The 22805-nt window shown below is 45.1% G+C and overlaps 1 protein-coding gene across 1 annotated transcript in view; it reads left to right on the plus strand.

Moving 5' to 3' along the window:
* The window catches only part of LHX4 (LIM homeobox 4), a 68960-nt gene extending 46386 nt beyond the window's left edge, over positions 1–22574 (plus strand). The window contains exons 3-6 of the mRNA XM_083157175.1: positions 8524–8726; positions 12969–13123; positions 15122–15290; positions 20339–22574. Coding sequence (XP_083013301.1) covers positions 8524–8726; positions 12969–13123; positions 15122–15290; positions 20339–20700 — 889 coding nt within the window. The 3' untranslated portion in view covers positions 20701–22574. The remainder of the gene's footprint in view (positions 1–8523; positions 8727–12968; positions 13124–15121; positions 15291–20338) is intronic.
* Positions 22575–22805: the final 231 nt, after the last annotated feature.

Below are 22805 nucleotides of genomic sequence, written 5' to 3' on the forward strand. Positions count from 1 at the left end.
TGGTGGTCCTCAGCAGAAGAACGGAGCCGCCGGGACCAGCGAAATGCACAGCGCCCCCCCCCCCCCCCCGCGGTGGCGGGGGCTGCGGTGCTATAGTTACGCCAGTGGGCATGAGGTGAATGTCTCGAGACTAAATGGGCTGTATATTGGTTCTGCTCAAAACCCATCTGCTTCCCCGGCAGTAGTAGACAGGTACACCTGTGTCTCCCGTCCTATACGCATAATAGGCTTCCCTCTATATTAGGAGGCATGAGGAGAAATGGAGAGAGAAAATAACAGTAAACAGCTTTAGTTCTGGAGTAGATGGTTTATATGATATTAATGTATTTTTTGACTATTGATTCAGAAAATGCTAATTCATGGTGACAGGACCACTTTAAATGTAATTAAGCCTCACCCCAGATTAAATGGTCCTGACTGTTAAACTTGGCTACAGTCTCTGATTCCTTCCAAGCTTCTTGAAATTCTCAGCGTCAAGACTCTGGCGGCTTCCAGCTATCTCGGTACCTTCCAAGGATAAAATCTGCATTGCTGGGATTGCATTTTCAAGGCTGCACGGAATATGCTCAGTGACTCCGGCACTTCCAGTATAGCAGACTACAACAGACAGAGGCACAAGTACAAAGGAGCTATCTGCAGCTCTTCAGTGGTGATTAGAGGGGTTAGGGTGACCATCAGTGACGGAGGGGCACCAGAGGACTATGGGGGTTGCTGATTGTAATAAATATTCTGTGTCATAAGTCACAGCTGGGCTCGGAATACATAACACCATGAACTCTGCCATTCATTCTGCCTTTGTATTTGGGTGAAAGGCGAACACACCCCTGTGAGCGCTGCCTTTGTAAAACTCTGCTGCACAGGCCTTTGGAAACATTGGGGGGGGGGTGATTCTAGTTCCCTCGCTATGTAACAAGTTCGGCCCTGTCCCAATGTTTTGGGGGGCTGAGTATGCGCCTGGTTTATTGTGCGCAGCTCCGCTTTGAGAATTGCTGTGGCCACTTCAGCGTCACCGAGACGTTCGCAAAGATCGGGCAGACGGCATCGGGGACCGCCCAGCATTTTATGGGCATCCCCATGAAAACACTGGGCGTTCCCATGGGTACGCAAATGGCACAATGTCTGCCTGTCACAGGACATCAGCCACCGCCCTGTCTTCGTCCCAGCGCTCCAGGAGAAATCATTCGATGGTCAGCAACCATTGGATGATTGTCCTGCAGCGGAGACATGCGAGGGGAGGTGTCTTCATTACACATCTGCTCGCATGTTAATAAGGGGAACCGGCGGCAGTGGGGGGGGCAGACAATTGTACAGGCGGCGCCTCAGGTGCCCGGTAAGCTGAGATCTTATCTGTTTACTGAGCCAACCTGAATTGGCCCCATTGTTTTGCAGGGTGTGGTATATTATGTTAACATTCAGATGTCGGCACAATATTGTAGGAGCCGGACTGGAGGCAAAGCCTGGGGGTAGGCTCCCCTGACAGGGTTTGTAGGGAGCTGACTAGCAGTTAGTCATAGGAGGAGTGCTTAAGGAGAGGGTCATAGGGGGAGGGGCTTAACGGGGTGTTGGAGGGGTTTATAAGCAGGGTTCAGGCAGGAAATAGGGGTCACTGGGAGATTTTCTCAACAGCTAAGCAGCACTGCATCTCCCATGGCTTCCCCAAACGCTGATGCTGAGGTATCTGCAGCGCTGGCTGCCCTCAGGGAGGCAGCAGGCACCAGAGGGGCTGAGTGGCTGCAGCAGCAGATGTCAGGTCTGCTGGGGGGACTGGGAGCAGCAACGCAGGAGGCTGCTCCAGCGGGCGCACGGCCTCGGAGGTCCAGGCCTCCGGAGCGCTTCAGCCCATCTGTGTCCCCCAGGGTTCAGCGCCGTTCAAGGAGCCCCGTCAGGGACCCTCCAGGCCAGGCTGCGGGCCGGCCACCTTCCGCCCGCAGGACCAGGTCTGGGAGGAATCCAACCAGCAGGCGGAACCCTCCGCGCGGGGGGGACCCCCCCCCACGTGCAAGAAGATCCGGCGGTGCGTGGTACTGGACCTGGAGCGGCGGGGCATGCGGGGCATGCTGCTGCCCAGCGCGGGGTGAGTCGTGCCAGGGGGGCAGAAGTACAGGCTGAGGACCGCAGGCCTGGTACACGGAGCGAGAGACGCACAGCTGGCTCCGCCTCCAACGAGGTCACGCCGGCTGGTGCTATACCTGTGGGTCGGGATGACAGGAGAAGAGAGATGGCAGCGTCGGCAGATGATGGAGAAATACCTGGTCCCTCTTCACTGGCTGGGTCTCGTCAGGACACTGGACCTGCGGCTGCTGGGTTCACAGCCCCCAGGCAGCCTGGTGAGTCTGTCTCTATGTCTGTTAATGCTTTAGCACAGAGTCAAGGGGGGGGAGGGTTAGCCCTCCAAGGGGAAATGAGTAGGGGCTTTACTGAATTATTGAGTGGTTTTGCAGATTGGTTGGTGGGTTTGCGGCAGGGGGCGGGGCCGTCCCCGGCGGCAGCATGGGCGCCGCAGAATGCGGGCACACCAGCTACCGTTAGTGTGCCAATCAGTAATAGTGTGCCGGTTAGCAGTGGGGTGCCGGTTAGCAGTGGGGTGCAGGTTAGCAGTGGGGTGCCGGTTAGCATTGGGGTGCTCGGATATGTGCCCGGTAGCACGGCTAAGGATATTTAAAGAGGTCAGAGTGGGCAGGGAAAGGGATCCGTTGCTGATGCATGCGAATGGATCCTTTTTATCACGGTTCCAGTTCACAAGTGTGTTTAGAGCAGTCCTGCGGACGTTGGGCCTCAAGGGGGAGGAATACGCGGGTCACTCTTTCCGCATTGGGGCCGCAACTGAGGCTGCTAGGCTGGGATTTGGAGATGAGTTAATTAAGCGTATTGGGCGGTGGGAATCGTCTCGTTTTCGCTCCTATGTTCGTTTAGGGGAATTTTGAGGCTGACTGTGTTCTTTCTATTTTAGGGCAGTCCCCGTGCCTGATTTGGATTTTAGGACATTCATATGTCTTATGGGGAGCTTTGCGGGCTGATGTCAGACCGAACGGCCGCCAGCTAGGTTTGGATAGAGAGGAGGCATTGGTTCGCTGGCTGGGGAAGCGCGGTATGGTATGGAGTGGAGTGTTACAGGAATTTCACCGTTTTGTTCGGCTCGATAGGGTTCCCGACATATTAGTTCTGCATGTGGGCGGGAATGACCTTGGGAGCAGACCATTTAGGGAGTTGATACGGGATATCAAGTTTGACCTCCTACGGTTATGGGCAATGTTTCCGGAATTAATCACGGTTTGGTCAGACATCGTGCCACGCCATTATTGGAGGGATGCGAGGTCGGCTGACAAGCTCAATAAGGCACGGATTAAAGTTAACAGGGCGATTGGGCGTTTTATGGCCAGGAACGGGGCTGTTGTGGTGAGGCACAGGGAACTTGAGTCTGGTGCCGGGGCATTTTGGAGAGGTGACGGTGTGCACATGAATGCTGTGGGGATAGATGTTTGGTCTTTGGGACTACAAGAGGAATAGAAACAACGTTCCGGATGTGGGGGGGGGCGCACGGGGTTAAGGGTTTAACCTCGTGCTTTGTGGCGGAGGGGGGTCCTCGAGGTTGGTGGCATTGAGGCTTAATTATGCGGCGGGGAGGGCCCCATGAGGGGGCTGGACTCCCCTGGGTGAGGATAATTAATGAGCACTGGGTGTGTACAATTGGTGCCCTCGAGCCAATCGCTATCGGCTGGGGGTAAGAGCTCCTGGAAGTGCTTAGAGGTGTGGATATATATTTATTGAGGGCCTCGGGGACCACCTTCCGTGGGAATGTTTTTGGATTATTGTTTAAAATTGTATTGTTTCAATAAAGATGGCTGCTGTGGCCAATTTTATCCAACAAGAGAGTTACGTCATTTGTGGGGGGATAGTTGGTCACAGCGATTAGACAATACCCTGTCATGTAGGAGCCGGACTGGAGGCAAAGCCTGGGGGTAGGCTCCCCTGACAGGGTTTGTAGGGAGCTGACTAGCAGTTAGTCATAGGAGGAGTGCTTAAGGAGAGGGTCATAGGGGGAGGGGCTTAACGGGGTGTTGGAGGGGTTTATAAGCAGGGTTCAGGCAGGAAATAGGGGTCACTGGGAGATTTTCTCAACAGCTCCCACCCACCCTTCCCTATTTTTTATAGTTTAGGCAGAATATTTGATAGGATGTCTTTTTGTCACAGTGGCCTGTGCGGAGGGGGGTCCTCGAGGTTGGTGGCATTGAGGCTTAATTATGCGGCGGGGAGGGCCCCATGAGGGGGCTGGACTCCCCTGGGTGAGGATAATTAATGAGCACTGGGTGTGTACAATTGGTGCCCTCGAGCCAATCGCTATCGGCTGGGGGTAAGAGCTCCTGGAAGTGCTTAGAGGTGTGGATATATATTTATTGAGGGCCTCGGGGACCACCTTCCGTGGGAATGTTTTTGGATTATTGTTTAAAATTGTATTGTTTCAATAAAGATGGCTGCTGTGGCCAATTTTATCCAACAAGAGAGTTATGTCATTTGTGGGGGGATAGTTGGTCACAGCGATTAGACAATACCCTGTCATGTCAACATGGGCTGAATGTCAACAATCACAATGCTGTGTCAAATATGGACGTTTACCACATGGACTCTGTCAGAATGTCCACAGATGGCATATTGACAATGCAATTTCACATTTACTTTGAATGTAAAATAATCCATTCTGCAGTCTAAAGCTAACCCCAATTCCTGCCAAACCCCAATTCCTGCCAAACCCTCATTACCATCCACTCCAAACCTTTATGTAACTCTAATTCTAGCCAAACCTTAACCTAACTTTCATTGCAGTCTAACCCTACCCCCTTATCTAACCCTAAAATCTGTCATCCATGATCTTAATATTATGTCAGAGCCGACAGTTACTTGGGGTCTCTGATCCTAGTCCTCTGTTGCCTGCTTACTTCTACCCCATCTGTGTCACTTGCATGTCTGCGCTCTCCCCATACTTAAACCTCTCTTTTACTCCATATTCCCTACAAAGACACCTAACCCTTGGTTTCTGCCATACAGATTTTTATGCCCGTGTCATGTCCCGGATGCAGCATTATTTATATACATGTCCTACATTGTCAAGTATTCTAAGTCACTATTTTTTTTATTTTGCCCATTCGTCTATGTATTTTGTTAGGTACAACAGTACCCTTGTGACTCCATAGAAATGATTAATAATAAATAATTAGCTCATGTGAGTCAAAATTGGAAATATCCTTAGTGAGTGGCTGCAAATATCTTCCACAGTTTCCAGACCACCTCGCAGGTCACATGTTCCAGGTCATTCAGCAGACGCACAAGGAGAGATTACCAACTGTCATTGGCGTAACTACTGTAAGGCAGCCTCAGCTGCCGCTTGGGGGAGCAAGCTGCATGTGGGGTCTATGTGGGTGCCGGCACACACTCGACGCACTGACATGCTGCTGCCTGCCGCTGCCCACTGGCTGAGCACCGGAGACGAGTTAGCCTCAGCGCAGGTGTGTCTAAGGCAGAGACGCCAAATCCCCCCATGGGGGGGGGGGGAGCCGGCTATTGACTACTGTGTACAGGATGGGCGGGAGGATGGGGTTCTAGGATGGCCTGGGATACGTCAGAGCCAAGGGAAGCGGCAGTGACTTCTGGTCTCTCTAACTCTATCCTGCTTCAGCTTCTCTGTTATGTGTGTGATGTCATCATGTCGCATGCTGGGGAAACACGCTGGAGAAAAGCCTGGGGGGGGCGCCACAAACTTTTTGGCAGGGTGGTAATTTATAGCTACGCCGCTGCCAACTGTCACAGTGGTAATGCACACAACTCCAAAACGAAGCATCCAAATGATAGAATTTAGCAAATCTATGGATAAAGAGCTTTGAGCGAGTATTTGAGGTGCCCTGATAGACAACAGCATCATTGTGGAAGTTATGGCATAAATGGCTATTTTTTCATTTAAAAATATGTACCCCCCCCCCCCAAATTATTTTAGGAACCTTTATGGGGCAATAAGGCCTAGGTTTCCTGCCATTCGCAACACCCAAATTTGTCCATTAGACTGACAGATGGTAAAGGCTGATACCATATGCTTTCTGCGACTTCATCTAATGTGGCATTGTGCTGGTGTGCGGCTGCATGGCCACGGAACCCCAATCTACAAAGCTCTAGACAAACAGTCAGCAGGCAGTTTGGAGCTCAGTAGTGAGTGACGAGGGTTTTCAGCACTCTCAGGTCCCATTCTGTTAGATTGTGAAGGCTACTGCGTTGCAGCTGAGCTGCTTTCCTCCTGTTTCCACTTCAAAATAACAGAACTTACAGGTGGCGGGCCAGCTCTAATTACAGACAGCTGATTATCTGACTTGTTGTAAATGTGGCATCCTATGACAGTGTCACGTTGGCGGTCACTGAGCTCTTCAGTATGACCCATGCTACTGCTAATCTTTGCTTACAGAGATTCTATGGCTGTTTGCTGGGTTTTATGCATGGCTGTGGTTGATCCACGTGAGTTCACATACTTTTAGCCTTGTAGTGTTTATTACCTTAATAAGGAACAATTGTGCAAATAAAATGGTTTCGAGCTCCCGTAATAGTTTCAGAGAGGAACTAGCCAGCCAAATATCCATGGTATATGCGGTATGTTGGTGAATGTCCAATGCTGCAGCATAGAAACACACTAGGAATAAAGTCAAATCATATAGGGCCAGATGCACTAAGCTTCAAAGTGATAAAATGGAGAGTGATAAACTGACAGCCAATCAGCTCCTTCCTGTCATTTTTCAAACACAGCCTGTGACATGGCAGTTAGTTGCTGATTGGCTGGTGGTTTATCACTCTCCATTTTATCACTTTTCATGCTTAGTACATCTGCCCCAAAATCTTTAATAAATATTGTCGCTTTATTGTATTTAAGTTGTACTGTATCTAATGCTGCTTTCAGACCGCATAACTGGCTTTGACCCTGTATTTCGAAACGTTTCCAAAAACGGGTCTGCCAGATAAAACCCCTTTCAGACCGCAGCACTTAAACGGTATATTACCGTTTAAGTGCCGATTTTTTGACACTGGCAGACCCGTTTTTGGAAACTTTCCAAATACAGGGTTAAAGCCAGTGCAGCCTTCAGCACTCCCCTCCGTGCAGCTCCCCCCCCCCCCTCGCGTGTCGACCGAGCGCATGTCGACGCCCCCCCGCGCATGTCGACGCCCCCCGCGCGTGTCGACGCCCCCCGCGCGTGTCGACGCCCCCCCCACCCCCCCGCATGTCGGCGCCCCCCCCCGTGTCGACTTACCCCGTGCCGGTACCTCCGTTGTGGACTGCAGCTCAGTATGCTCGGAAAGCACTTATGAAAAAAGTGTCTTCCAGAAAATGGCTGCCCCATAGGAAACCCAGTTTAAAAAAACTGTCTTCCGTATGGGGGCAGCCATTTTCTGAAAGACACTTTTTTCATAAGTGCTTTCCGAGCATACTGAGCTGCAGTGCCGGGAACCACAACGGAGATACCGGCACGGGGTAAGTCGACACGGGGGGGCCGTCGACACGCGCGGGGGGGGGGTCGACACGCGGGGGGCGTCGACACGCGCGGGGGGGCGTCGACACGCGCGCGGGGGGTGTCGACACGCGCGGGGGGGGGCTCCAGTGCTGTGAATACTTAATGAGCGCTCATTAAGTATTCACTGTGCTGAATTTAGGACCCAGCTCATTGGCTGGGTCCTAAATACCGTTTCTGAGCCGATTTTTTGGCTAAAATACCGGTTCAGAAACGGGTAGGACCCTGCATTTTAACCGGTTAGAAAAAACTGCATTTTCTAACCGGTTAAGTGGGACTGGACCTTTCAGACCGCACACATTACCGTTTTAAAACGGTAAAAAAACGGCAATTTACCGTTTTAAAAGTGCGGTCTGAAAGGGGCATAAGAAGGGTTAACTTCTGGTCAAGAATGACCAATTCATATAATATAATATATAGTCATGCTCTAACAAACTGTTTTTCATTTAATTTATTATTTTATCTATACTGATCTGTTATCTAATGATAACGTCTGAAAAGGAAACGATAAGCTCTGGCTATTTATCCATATTATATTCAGACCATGTAAAATAGAAAATATTATGACAGCGCTGGTGGTCACAGAACACCCTTACTGTACCTCAGCCAATAGACTGAGGGGTAAATTTACTAAGATGGGAGTTCTGTTGAAGATGGGATTTTCCCATAGCAGCCAATCAGCTCCTACTTTTTTTATTTAGCAACTTATAGAAGATAAAAGACAGGATCTGATTGGTTACTATTTGCAACATGAAAAGATTTGTAATTATCATTATGATGAAGGATAATGTTTGCTTCGGCAATTTTTACACCTATTTTGACAAATTCCCTTGGCACTCAAAGGGTTAAGTCTAAGTTTTCTAGTACAATTTAGTAAATGGCAACACCCAATTGCTTGTTATCACTGTGGACAAGTTCAGATACCTGCCCCTTATTGCCTTTCCCTGCATTGTGCCCTAAGTCCCCTTCTTGTTTTGTTTTCCAGACGCTTTGGCACCAAGTGTACGGCTTGTCAGCAGGGAATCCCCCCAACTCAGGTGGTTCGAAAAGCCCAGGATTTTGTATATCATCTGCACTGCTTCTCGTGCATTATCTGCAGCAGGCAGCTGGCCACCGGGGACGAGTTCTACCTTATGGAGGATGGGCGCTTAGTCTGCAAAGAAGACTATGAGACAGCAAAGCAGAACGGTAAGAAATGCCTCAATTCGCCAATAGGCCGTTATACAGAAACAAATAGGCACCTTCCCTACTTGTCATCATACATAAATACTAAATAAGGGACTAGGGGGCAGATGTATTAAGCCTTAACAAGAGATAAATACAAGGGTGATAAGGAGAGATAAACGTCCAGCCAATCAGCTCCTTACTGACTTTTTTCAAACACAGCCTGTAACATGGCAGCTAGCAGGTGATTGGCTGGATGTTTATCTCTCCTTATCACCCTTGGATTTATCTCTTGTTAAAGCTCGATACATCTGCCCCAATATTTGATAAGGTATACAATTGTACATAAGTATAGCACAGTTATCCCCCCCCCCCCCCCACGGATCCGATATGTAATCCCGGCGGTCGGGATCCCGGCGTTCAGAATCCCGACGCCGGAATCCCGACAGCCGAAATGCCGACAAGGGGGGGACGTGGATCGCCCCCCCTTGCGGGCTCGCTGCGCTCGCCACGCAGCGGGCCCGGTGCCTCGCTACGCTCGGCACGCTATTTTATTCTCCCTCCAGGGGTGTCGTGGACACCCCAGGAGGGAGAAAGTGTCGGCATTTCGGCGGTCGGGATTCCGGCGTCGGGATTCTGAACGCCGGGATCCCGACCGCCGGGATCTTAACTGCATCCCCCCCCACATGTCCATCCCAAGTCAGCTAAGAAAGTAATTGAAGACAATTGTGGTGCATGTGGCTTTTTGTGGCTTTTTGTGTTGGCACATAGCTGGCTTTCTGTTTTGAAGTGTATACATGTAGAATTGGAGGTCAAGATGGCGCTGGCTGCAGGAGGTTTATCTTCCGATTGGAGACGTGACATACTGTATAGTGGGCATTACTGGCTAAGTATTGCAGAAAGACGAGATTTCATTTTGCAAGAGCAGGTTTTTGTAAATGACGTGTTAGGGGTGGAGAAGGGGCATTTCAGGAGACAACCCCAGGTCTACAGAAAGGTGACATTTTTTCCTGAATTCTCCAGTTAACCGAGGATGCATTTTTTTTTTTTTATCAATTTTCTTTTATTGAAGCATTACAGATCAATGAGATAGAGGTACAATGTGTACAAAGGTATAAACACAGTTCACTTAAAACAAGGTGTTTGTCAACGGTAAAAGACAATAAAATAAAACAGGATAAAATAATAATAATAATACACGTGACATTTTCACCGTGCAATAACATTCCACCAAAAGTCAGTGAACATACAGGAAAGCAAATAAAATACCCGAGGATGCATTTTCACCTTCAGGTTTCACATTTGCAGAACTTTGAGGCTGGCAAGGAATCGACGCAGAAAGAATAGACGCACTGGTGCATTGTATAGTTAGTAAAGTAGGCTTACATTTGCAGTCTAAAGGCCCCCATACACCAGAAGGACAATGGACCCGAGCGTCCAATCTCAACTGGTCGTGCAACAGATCATGTGCGCAAGATCGCATGATGCGCGGTCATGCAGGCCGTGAGGTCAGCCCTCAGATGAGACGTGCTGCACCTCTCATCTGTTGGCTCTCATTACAGTCGTAAGCAGATCTTGTGTACTTTTTAAGGCCATATAATCGCTCGTTTGACCACTTCACAACCTGCAGGTCCTCCTGATATATGGCCAGCTTAAGGCCCATACACACTGGGTGATTTTGAGCTGAAAGCAGCTCAGTTTTGTCGTTTGCGCTCCTTTCAGCTCAAAAAACGCCCAGTGTGTATGGGCCGGCGATGGTGCGCTCCTGCATCATCGCCGGCCGTTGCTGCTCATCTGCTGGTATTATCAGAAGATGAGATACGGGGTGGACTGCTTTCCATAGCGTCCTGCTATTGAACGTCGTCTACCCCCGGGAAAATCGCTCAGTATGTACAGTATGAATTGATTTCCCCCATCATCGCTGTCCATACACGCTGGGCCCAGTGTGTATCATACTTGCCGACTTTGGCATACTCCTCTCCGGGATAAGCCCAGAGAGGAGTGAAAGGGGGCGGGTAGAGGCTTCGTTTTTGGGGGCGGGGCACGGGTGATGTCATCATGACGGGCTGAAGCCTCAATTTGCGGGTCCGTGGGTGGGGGGAGGGGCTAAAAATGCTGCGAAATGCCGCAAATTGCGTCATTTAGCCCCGCCCCCTCCCCGCGGACCCGCGAAAGTCATAGTTTTTAGACCGCGGGGAGAGGGGGAGCCGGGGCTGTAGGGAAATGCGGGAGACTTGCCCCCCTTCCTGGGGGACCGGGAGGGGGACCCGATTTGCGGGACCCTCCCGGCCATTCCGGGAGGGTAGGCAAGTATGGTGTGTATGGACCTTTACTGTATGCTTCTTAACCATATAATGCTGACAGTCTCTCTGGATTGTGGCTAGCAGCAGCAAATTGCATTAAAAGCTGCACTTTATAATGAGCTGCAGAACAGTTCCGCAATAACACTTTCTCTGTGTGTTAGGACACCAGTAGACTACATAGATAACATCATATTTCAGTTTTGCTTTGATCCGTGTACATAGATCCAGCTAATGGGCTTTTGTTTCAGTTCCATTGTGAATAGTCCAGATGTGTTACAGATTACAAGTATCAAACTATAATTTAAGGGATTTCTGGTCAACAAACTAATTATAGGAATGTACCAAATCTTTTTGATTGGCTAAATGCTATCAAAGTTTAAATAGTCAAATTTTGTCAATTCTAAGGGGTAAATTTCATAAAGGTTCTAAAAATGAAGAGGTGATGTTGCCCATAGCAACCAATCAGATTCTGTTTATCATTTTCTAGAATGCACTAATGAAATGATAGATTCTGATTGGTTGCTATGGGAAACATAACTTTCCATTTTTTAAATCTGAAGTAAATTTACCCCTTAGAAAATATATTACTTTTTAAATGTTAGAATTTAGATTTCCCTGTATAAAATATAACAAGCCACCTGACAAGCACTTTGTAAAGTGCCACATATTATACCTACGCTCGGATAGTTGTTCCGAGTATTGAATCGGATTATAATGTAATTAGCCTTCCATGACATCATCACTGCCAGCATCATATTGGAGAAATCACTCAAGCTTTCTGTAAGTGGGTGAAGCTCCTTCCCAAATGTGCTATTTGTCATTCACAGTCCTAAAATGTTATATCAAACTGAAACTTAATTATTTTTTTACCGGATGCTTTCTTCCTCTGCAGTGACGAGGTATAAAGGAGACAGTTTTGAACTTTTTGATATAGAAAAAAAATCGCAATTAAATCACGATTTAATTTTTATGCAATAATTATGCTTTTACTTTTGTACTGTATTTGACATAGGATTTTAGAATAGGTATTCTCTAAAACAGGGGTGGCCAAGCCGGTCCTCGAGATCTACCAATGGTCCACATTTTCCAGATCACCTAGCTGGTGCACAGCTGTAGTCATTACCAACTGTCACATGACCCAAATCACCTAGCTGGTGCACAGCTGTAGTCATTACCAACTGTCACATGACCCAAATCACCTAGCTGGTGCACAGCTGTAGTCATTACTAACTGTCACATTTTCAAACATGCTGCATTTATTCCTACTATAGATCCACAAGTTTCCTGAAAACCATGAACTGTTGGTAGATCTTGAAGACACGTTTGGGCACCATCTATGTACACGGATCAAAGCAAAACTGAAATATGATGTTATCTATGTAGTCTACTGGTGTCCTAACACACAGAGAAAGTGTTATTGTGGAACTGTTCTGCAGCTCATGATAATAAAGTGCAGCTTTTATTGCAATTTGTAGAGTCATCGGTCGAATCTAATAGCACCAAAGTATAGAAGTCATTTCGGTTTCCGGCCAAACTCAGACATCTTTTTAAAGGGGCAATCATTTACAAGGCATGGTTCTGACTTGTAAATGATTGCCCTTTTAAAAACAACATCCGAGTTCACCCCTCCTGCATAGCCACTGAACTCGGTGCTGCTACATCCGGGCCCCTGAAGCTTATGGAGGTATAGAGATAATACAAGTATATTGCAGCATTTAGCATACGAGGAAACATCTATGGACCAAAATAAATGTATGGTACTTAAAAATAAGGTAGATATAAATATGAACTTTCCACTTTTGAGCACTGAAATAGCAAACCGCTAAAAAGCGCTTGCTTTTATTTTATTGCTTTTTTTTAATTATTGCAATACATAATGCTTTTAACTATCTTAGTCTATTTTAAATGTTTTTAGTCTTTGATAAGAATGAAACCTTATAAACATCTGTCACTCTTTATCCAGATGACTCTGAGGGAGGAGCTAAAAGGCCTCGAACCACAATAACAGCTAAACAACTGGAGACATTAAAGAATGCTTACAAGAACTCGCCGAAACCGGCCCGCCACGTGAGGGAACAGCTGTCCTCAGAGACTGGGCTAGACATGCGTGTTGTGCAGGTAATACAGTTTGGGCAGTAACTAGGATGAATAAAGCTTTAAAATAGCCGACTAACACACTTTTACATACCTGTTGGCACCACTATGAAAATATTTAAAAACATCTTTAGAGTCCTGAAAAATGAAGGCCCTAACTGTAAAATGTTGGATTGTGCTTGTTGGCTTTAGCAAATTCACTGGTGTTTGACATCAGATTGCCTGCTAAACAACCTTGAATACCTTTGTCCTGTATCAAAGTCGTCCCCTGTGTCAAATACTTTTGACCTGTGTCGTCTTAACAGTTTTTCAGATGGCCTTCAAACAGTGTAATGAAGCTAAGTAGCATTTGGGCAAGTGCAATGTGACTCATTGGCAATAAAGTCTGATCAATGTGGTTATCTGGCACTCAATTTCTAGGGCCAATCAGGATTTTCGGTCAGGGGTGTGACTGACATATTGGCAACTTATATATGATGTAATGACAGTCTAACATGGGTGTGGTTCTATGGATCAGAGTGTGGTTTATAAGGATTGGGGCATAGTCTAATGTGTTACAAATTTCTTATATGGTTTAAGAAGGGTTTCTTGCTTGCAACATGTGTAAAGCAGTTGGACTGTATTTGAAATCTGGCTGGTAATAGACTCTCAAGGGAAAATGTGTAGTCGTGGATATAGTATAATATGATAGGGGTGTAAAAGTGAAGGAGGCAGCACCAAAAATTGCCTTATACCTGTATATGGTTAATTTTGGTCTTACTCTTAGTGATGGCTTCACTAGTAGTGAATACACTGTGAATACACTTCACTAGTAGTGGAATACACATTGTAGACGTCAGTGACATAACTCAATGAGAAGACAAATAAAGTGAGTGCTAGAATTGTTTAAAAATGAATAATTCAATATAATATATTTAATATGATATAAAATAAGCAATGTATCACATTTTGCACGACAAATGTATTACAATACATTGATCATTGGCAATAGGGTGGATAATAAACCAGCAGCACTTTAGTGAGTAGATTTCAACAATGGGGGCTCTCACCAGCAGATGTCCGCGGTTTCTCCAGAAAGTCCTGGCCATCACCGAGCAAGGTAGCGGCTGATTCTGGGACCAAGCCAATGAAGGAAGGGTGATATACTGGCGACACAGCTTCCGGAGATCCGCCATTGTGGAAATCTCCTCACTATAGTGCCTCTGGTTTATTATCCCCCTTAATGGTGGGAGTAAAAATACAAATGGCCCCATCAGTTAGGGGTCATATCAGAGCAGCCAACACTGGACTCTAGTTCACAAGAAAATTAATATAAGTGCCTTATATTACATATTCTATGTGCACAGATAGACTTTTATACTCTGAAACTAAGGGGAACTACCCCCCCCCCCTTTATCTATACAAATGGTCAATGTATAGAGTATTTATACATTTGTTGTGCCTTTTAATCATTTGCATATTTGATATCATAATAAATATATATTATATTTATGTATATAAGTTTGATTTTTTAATGTTTTAACGATTCCAGCATTCCCTTTATCGGTCTTTTCATTGACTTGTGTTTTGTAGTTTATTACTATATGGGAGCAGCTGCAACCAGGTCTTGTCTTGTCTGACCTAAGGCTGTGTGTCATTGGTATTATACAATTATCAAATCTTATATAGCGCCTGATTGATATCTGTCTTTTAGTGACATAACTCGGCCTATATATATACTGGGAAAAGTCTTAGATCATAGTTTTCAAGGAAATATCCAAGTCAATGCCTTTTTTCTCACTGGTATTGAGGGGGGTATGTTGTATGATCTTTCATGGCTGCTACAGTATTTCTACTACCTGCACATTGTAATGAAGCCCCATCGGTGCGTTTTAAAAACTGGTGCAGAAATTTAGGGGAAAGCTCTGGCAGTCAGAGGTTTGTTCCACTGGTTATTACATTAGGCAACACCTCTTTTGGGCAGTTACCCATTTCATTTTACACATCAGGGTCAGTGAACTCAAATTCTTCTCCCCTCCTCAGGTCTGGTTCCAGAACAGACGCGCTAAAGAGAAACGGCTGAAAAAAGACGCTGGCCGACAACGTTGGGGTCACTTCTACAAGAGTGTGAGAAAAACACGGGTAGGAAAGCATGGGAAAGAAAGTTCTACAGAGGACTGTGGGATAAGCGACAGTGAATTAAGCTACAGAGGTAAATATCCTAACTTTCATTAAGAATCTGCTATGAATATATAATTTCCTTACACTGTGCTTCCCATCAGATATTGCGTCCCATTATTCTACACCAGTGCTCAATAGCCCATTAGGGTTGCATGTTTTCCAGATCTCCTCACAGAATCACATGTAGAAAAATTAGGAGAACTTAGAAAAGTATTGTCCTTGTCATGGGTGATTTTAATAGTACAGATGTAAGTGGAAACAATGACAGAAGTACAGATATATCCTACAGTAGCAGCAAGGAGTTCATCCAAGACATCAGGACTCATGAGACTCAGCTTAGGCCCTTTTTTTTTTTTAACAGAAAATGTGTCTTAATCAAAATGCGACTTGGACGCACCAGAAGATTGTGCAGATTAATTTGATATGGGACTGAGTGCTACAATACAGCAGCTGTGTTTTTTTTTCCATGTCAAATTCCTATGTGCGTATAAAGATGCCCTCTGTGTGGCATAAGGAGGTTAGATGTATGAGGACACAATGTAGATCAGGCAAAATAAGCAAATGTTTTAAGAGACCAACCATTTCTAAGTGGCAACATTAAATATTTAAAAAGTAGCCCTAAAATTAGGTTGAGCAACATAGTATTACTTGCAAACCATCAAGAATTCTGCAAGAGTCAATATTCAAGATGTTCCTGCTATTGGACGGAGATCTGGTCAATGCAAGGTAAATGGCTCTGAGTTGGTGATGGGATGGCCTGAATCTGGCAGAAACCAAAGGCACTGCAGGTGAAGATGCCACCCAACCCAGAAGGTGGGCAGCCCTGGGACATTGACCCCAGACAGTGTCCTAAGACAAGACCCTGCCAAAGATTCTCTGGAATCATACTAAACTGCAGGGACTGGTACCTGCACAGTGAAAGGCTGAACATTTGTGACTTCAGGAGAACATTGGACCATGGAACAACCCTCCCAAAAAAATAATTGGCCTCCATAACAGACATAAGTAACTTCAATGATTCCTTCCAAAACTGATCTACCCACAAACTGGTGTTGAGTGCCTTGAGGTTGGGAATGGCTCCATAAGACCTGTACAGCTACTGGCCAATAACACAATTGAGTAAAACCCTTGTTCCGCCTGAACTGTATAAATCACTTTGCCTGGCAGAAAAGAAGCACTGGGCAGATCCCAGGACTGCCTATATTAAATTGTCCTTTGGATGAGCTATGTAGAAAAATCTCCTGTGTGGGGGGACCTTCAGGTTCCGGCCACATTGAATGACCCCTAAAAAGCCAGCGATCTGTGAGGACCTCTCCCACCTATCCCAGAAGTGGAATAGGCAACTTACCACCTTGGTCTAATACAAGGGGGAACCAGCCTGTCAACTATTAAGTTTCCCATGCTCCTTGGGTCCTGAGCCCCTACTTGGCTAGTAGTAGTAGTAGTACGTTTATTTATAAGGCGCCACAAAGTGTCCGCAGTGCCGTACATAGCAAACAAAAAAACAAATTACAAGGTAACGTACAGGGTGTGTTGATAAAATACAGCATAAATAGGGGTATAGCTGGTAGAACTAAAATCAGCATCAGTTCTGAAGTAGGTGTGGAAATTGTCGAGGAGATTGAAGATGAAGTAGAGGAAGGGAAAAACCGGGCAGAAGCACTGGTGAGGTAAAGAGGTAGGGTGAGTACGTGAGGAAGGAGGACCCTACTCATAAGAGTTAACAGGCTAGCTGGATCTCACTGCATCCAGGAAATGGCCTACCACTGGATGCTTAGGGTGTGGATTGTTAGGACAACAGTTTCTATCAACAGTCAGAAGGTCAACCACTATTGTTTGACAGCCAATAGGTTGACACATGAAAAGGTTGACATGTTCAAAGGTTGACACAAGCAAAATGGCGACATGAAAAAGACATGAAAAAGATCAACATGGGAAAAGGTCCACATGAGTTTTGCATTTGTATCTAATGACTGCATATGGGATGCTTGCTGTCTAGCCACTGCCCTGTCTCTTAAAATAAGGACCTTTGGGCTTCAGTGTGGAAACTGGTAAGGAAGTATTTTTACAACCCTTACACAACACAATCTATACCAAAGGCCGCACATGAAGGAAAGTGCTACAAGGGAATGTTTAGAGTTCACCTCTCATGAATGCATTTACAGAGCACGTCTGCCAGAGATAGCCATCACTGACATTGAACTCTACCTGTATCAAACTGCGTCTGCAGTGACGGGGCCCTATAAACCCACAATGTTTATCATTATCTCCCAATCCTGCCAAATTAACTAGGAAGTCCAGGAGTGTAGGGGACTAACTGGGAAATTCGGAGTCTCCCACAACTTCCAAGAGAGTAGGTAAGTATGTGTACTTTGATTTTTTTTTTTTGGCCCTCACTAAAATTCTTAGTTACCGAGGAGTTACTAGGGTCAGGAACACTGTCCTGGAGACTAGCAGCATCTGTAATGCTGAGGAATAGTCTTCTTCTGGACACAGGATGGTGACTCTAGTCACATAGTAAAGGAGCAATCCAAGACAGACTCTCAACTGCCTTCATTGAAAATTCTACCTGCAATCAAATATACTTCCACTTCAGGAGAAACAAATTGTGCAGCCTATTCCCAGGCAGCCAACCAGTGCATACTCCTGCTTGGAAAAGGTGTGCCACAGAGAAAAACCAACCAAGATCGCAGCTGGCATGCTAAACTGGTACAGCAACTGCTACTCTCTGAAAGGGCAAGGGCCCCAGATGGCAGCAGATACTGTGGTTTGGACACAATTCACTTCTCCAGCAGAACTGGCTTTGAAAACCACCGGATCACCTGTTGTGTGCTGCACACATCACTGCCTAACGGGAAATGGAAATTACAAATAAAAAAACTTTGGAACAAATACTGTACATTAAAGGTCCCGGGCTGCAGCGGAACAAAGATAGAACAGCTTTCTTGGGCACTTATAAGTGTCAGCTACAATGGTCCCCCGGAGCAACTCATGGTCCTGTGTCCCCCAGATTAAATGAAAGAGAAATATGTGTTTTATGTATACGGAGTAATTTTTAGGTGGCAAAACGTGGGTGTGGTATAGGGGTCCGACAGTCATTAGCCCGACGTCGGGATCCCGACTGGCCGGACTCAGACAGCATGGTGAGTGCAACAAAGCCCCTTGCGGGCTCGCTGCGCTCGCCATGCTGCAGGCACTGGACCCCCACTAGGGAGAATAGCCGGTGGCCTTCGGGCACCCGGCTGACAATGTTTTGATAGTGGGGATCCCGACGTAGGGTAAATGACTGTCGGGATCCCATCCGGCACCCGCAAAACGTATATGTAGTGATAACATTGTGTGCAGCTTATGCTTAGTTATTACTGATTGGCAGGCACTCGGCATGTGATGTGAGCAGTTACGCATATGAACTGACCCTCACCCCCCCCCCCCCCCCCATAAAAAAAACACCATAAAAAAAATTGCACTTCAATCTTCCACGTTTGCGGCTCACGAAAAATCAAGTCCAGCAACAGCTGAAACCTGCCCTTCATTTTAAAAAGTGCAAAGCAATTCAGAGCCTAAAAGTTACTGTGAATTATGGAAGTTCATGCTCTGTTGTTATGAAATATAGTGCATTGTAATGAACTTTGTATTTGTCAGCGGGTTTCCAGAGCTGCAGGAAAGTTGTAGCCACGACAGAGATGACAGCCATCGGTAGTTACAACATCCTCTCCATCTCCAGTAAATACCTGAGTAGTATTCCCTGCAGTCCATTTGTCAAACACGGCCGTGAACTAGGCAATTGATCAAATAAATAAGGACGCGGAAGGAGCATTAATCATACCTCTAGTTCAGCCATCAACCGGTTTATGATGATTTTCGTGTGTTTGGAATATTAAACAGTTTATAATTCAAACCCGCTGCCTATTATTTTATATCAGACTAATTTCTTCATTATATCTATGCTTTAGTGTACTATAAAGACGATCTTTATAGTGTGACTTGACATGTTTAATGACACACTAAGCCTGCACTGGATTTTAGAAGACAGCGAATACTAACTACAGTACCTGGAAAACAAGTTTTTGCCGTATCATGTATATATACAGTATATCTATATCTAACAAAAAAAGGGTATTAGGAAGAAGCACATGAAGTTATAAGTTAGCGGTTATTGAGCTATTGATGGATCATAAGTCTACTTTCTAAAACCAATATTGTAGCGTACACCAAAATACCTTCCATTTTTTTTTTACAATAATTTATTAAAACAATTCAATATTGCACATAATAATTACATTAATTCTGCTTAATAAGTCATAAATACAAATGCTTTTGTTCACTTTTGATGTTACGTCTCCCCTTCCGGTTAATGAGTGAAACGTTTCAGTATTAGCTCAAGACCTCAAGTTACCCAACGCGTTTCATCTTTAATCAGGCTTCATCAGGGGTACCTTAAGTTCTGTACTGATTTTATTAATGCAACGTCAATTCCCGACTTTAATAGCGAGACTGGTTCAGGCCAATAGATACAGGTACTGCCAGACGTGGTTTTAATAAACATAACAATTGTCATACGTTGAACTAATGAACATATAGACTGTCAAAGATGGGTAAGGCATCTTTAATTGGTAGTGAATATCAGACCATGTAAGTTGCAGCAGATATATTTCACCAACGGATGTTAACTAAGATATTTCTAGCACTGCTCCTCTACTCTAATCAGTCTATAAAATGATACCTAGTATCTGGTTGGTTGAAATGGGTAACCAATCAGATTGTAGCTTTCCACTTGTAATCTTTAGAAGGGTTGATAAATAGATGATAGTAGTGGAATTTTAACAAACTTTAAATGGGCCCACAATAACATGTTCCTGCATATCTCACTATGTTGTCTATTATTTTCCCCTACCTATTCATTCATACATAAGCCATCTAAATAACATTTGGTTTTCTCTCTCTATCCTTCAGTTATATATACACAGTATATATATATATATATATATATATATATATATATATATATGTTTATGAAAGCAATGTGCATAAACTAGTTGTCCTTTTTCAGTAAATGTCATATTATTCTTTTTCAATCAGATGAACAGATTTTGTCTGAGTTGGGATCCACAGCCGGAATTTACGGTGCAGGAGGGGACCTTGTAAATGTGCCTCTGGTCAATGGAGGTTTCACAATAGACGCAACGGGACAATCCTATCAGGATCTTCATGATGGCAGCCCCTATGATATACCACAGTCACCGTCTTCTATCTCATCCCTCCCATCCCATGGCTTGCCATACAACATGGACAATGCAGGGGGGCTTCTGATCCACCCTCCTCTACGAGCACTACCAGCCGCTCCCTCCTCTGACATCTCAACAGAAAGCAGCATGGGCTATCCAGATTTCCCCACTAGCCCGGGTTCCTGGTTAGATGAGATGGACCATCCTCCATTTTAAAAGGAAAACAAAAAAGGTTTGAGATTAGACCTTGTAGACGATCACTGAGTTTGCCAAACTCTGCAGACACCACACTCAGCCTTTGGAATTCTCTTTAATTCACATGCTCCCTCATTCAGGAGCCCTGTAAAACTGACGCAAATTGCACACCAACCACATCATGATGAAATTGGTGTTGGTGATGCAAGATAGAGGAGCCTTCACAGACAATGGTTGGAAAATCAATGTCTTGATATAAAACAGAATGTTTGCACTTTGTGGGTCTTGAATCTCCCTACCTAATCCTGGGGATCAACAGACATGTCTTCCCACAATCCTCAACTCTTAAAAGTCCATGCTCATGAGTAATTGTGTCATCTTGCCACGCAAGGATGGATCCTCCCCCACCCCCGATGATACTATTGGCCTATGTATAATGCATAGACCATTAGTCCGACATGCAACCGACAATCTATACCCATTATGATGCAGCATTTGTTGTGGGGCAGATTCTTAGGTTTATGAATAAATTAAACAGTGAGCTGAAAACATCTGTGTATTATCTCATTCCCCACTATGAAAACCTGTAATGCATTCTTGTATAGCTTCAGTATAGCTGCTACTGAGCCTTGCGGACCACCACAGAGTGGAACAACAATGCGGACAATTGACAGACTGCAATGATTTTATTACATGGATCAGAAATGCTTATTTGTAGGGCAGACAGGACACTAGTTATCAATCAGACAGTATAGGAAAAGTCAGGTTATAGCGGATTCTGATTAGATAAATTAAATCCCATTATCCAGGTACTAAAACCATTCAATACTAGTAATGAATCAAGAAATCACTACAGAAGCACTAAGGGACAAATATAGAAGACTAAGATTTGTGGGGTGTGACACGATTCAGATGAGACTGTTACGAGATTTGAAGGGTCAAAACAAATTCTGCATTTAAAGCATATTTTTTTTCATAGCGCTAACTTTATGGCCTTGTAAAGTCCTCTTGTGACTTAACCCATTAGAACACCCTAAAGAGGTACAGGTTTTAAGTATATATATCCATGGCTCAGCACAGATGGATAAACCAATGTTGACTAAAGGGTAGATGCATGAAGCAGTGATAAGGGAGGCCAATCAGCTCCTGGCCAATCAGCTCCTGACTGTTAAGTTGCAGGTTGGGTTTAATAAAGGGACAGTCAGGAGCTGATTGGCCTGTGATAAAGTACCAGGCACTTTATAACTTCTCCTCCCTTATCACTGCTTCATACATCTACCCCTAAGTCACTAATTAAGTCACATATGACCAAGCATAGATATACTTTAAACCTTGGTGGTTAGTCCAATTTACTCTAGCAGTGGTTTCTAACACCTGCCCTCAAGTACCCCCAACAGTTCATGTTTTCCAGGTCACCTGTGGATTTTAAAAAAATGTGACTTGGTGATACACGGTGCACTGGCTGGGTGACTTGGAAAACCTGAACTTTTAGGGGTACTTGAGGATCGAGAATGGGAACCACTGTTCTAGAGTATCTCATCAAACCTCAGTAGCCATCATCAGTTTGTGGTCTCTGCATAAACTTAAAGAAGTACAGTATATAAAATAAATCATAATGTTACTCAATGCTAAATCAGTAACATGCTTAAACTCATTAAATAAACTGATTAATGATCGGGAGACTTTCAGGCATTGTTCCCTGGAAGCAATATTCAAATAAGCCTCTCCAAAAATAGAACGGTCGTCTGGAGAATCAGCCAAAATGATGTTCAGTCAGTGTGAGTAGAAGCCAGGATTATATGCGAACATCCTGGGAGAAGTCCACGGTCTACACTCCATGTGGAGGGGCTTATTTGTCTAAAATTCTCCATAACTTAAAATGAAACTCTCCACCCAAAAATCTTCCATCAGTGTAAATCTCCTTTATCTGCCCCTTTAACTATAGTATTTATGGTTTGCAATGTATTATGGGCCTAATTCAACATGGATCACTAACTAGAGAATATATTGAATGCACAAGTATTCCATATGTATCGTAAGGGGGATTAGCAACAGAAAGTTAGGGTTCAGGTGATGTGTATAGATCTGCTAGTGGATAGCAATCTAAGATCGTTCCCCAATTGATT

The sequence above is a fragment of the Crinia signifera genome, chromosome 8 (genome assembly GCF_055691185.1).
Source record: "Crinia signifera chromosome 8, ASM5569118v1, whole genome shotgun sequence".
Classification (NCBI taxonomy): domain Eukaryota; kingdom Metazoa; phylum Chordata; class Amphibia; order Anura; family Myobatrachidae; genus Crinia; species Crinia signifera.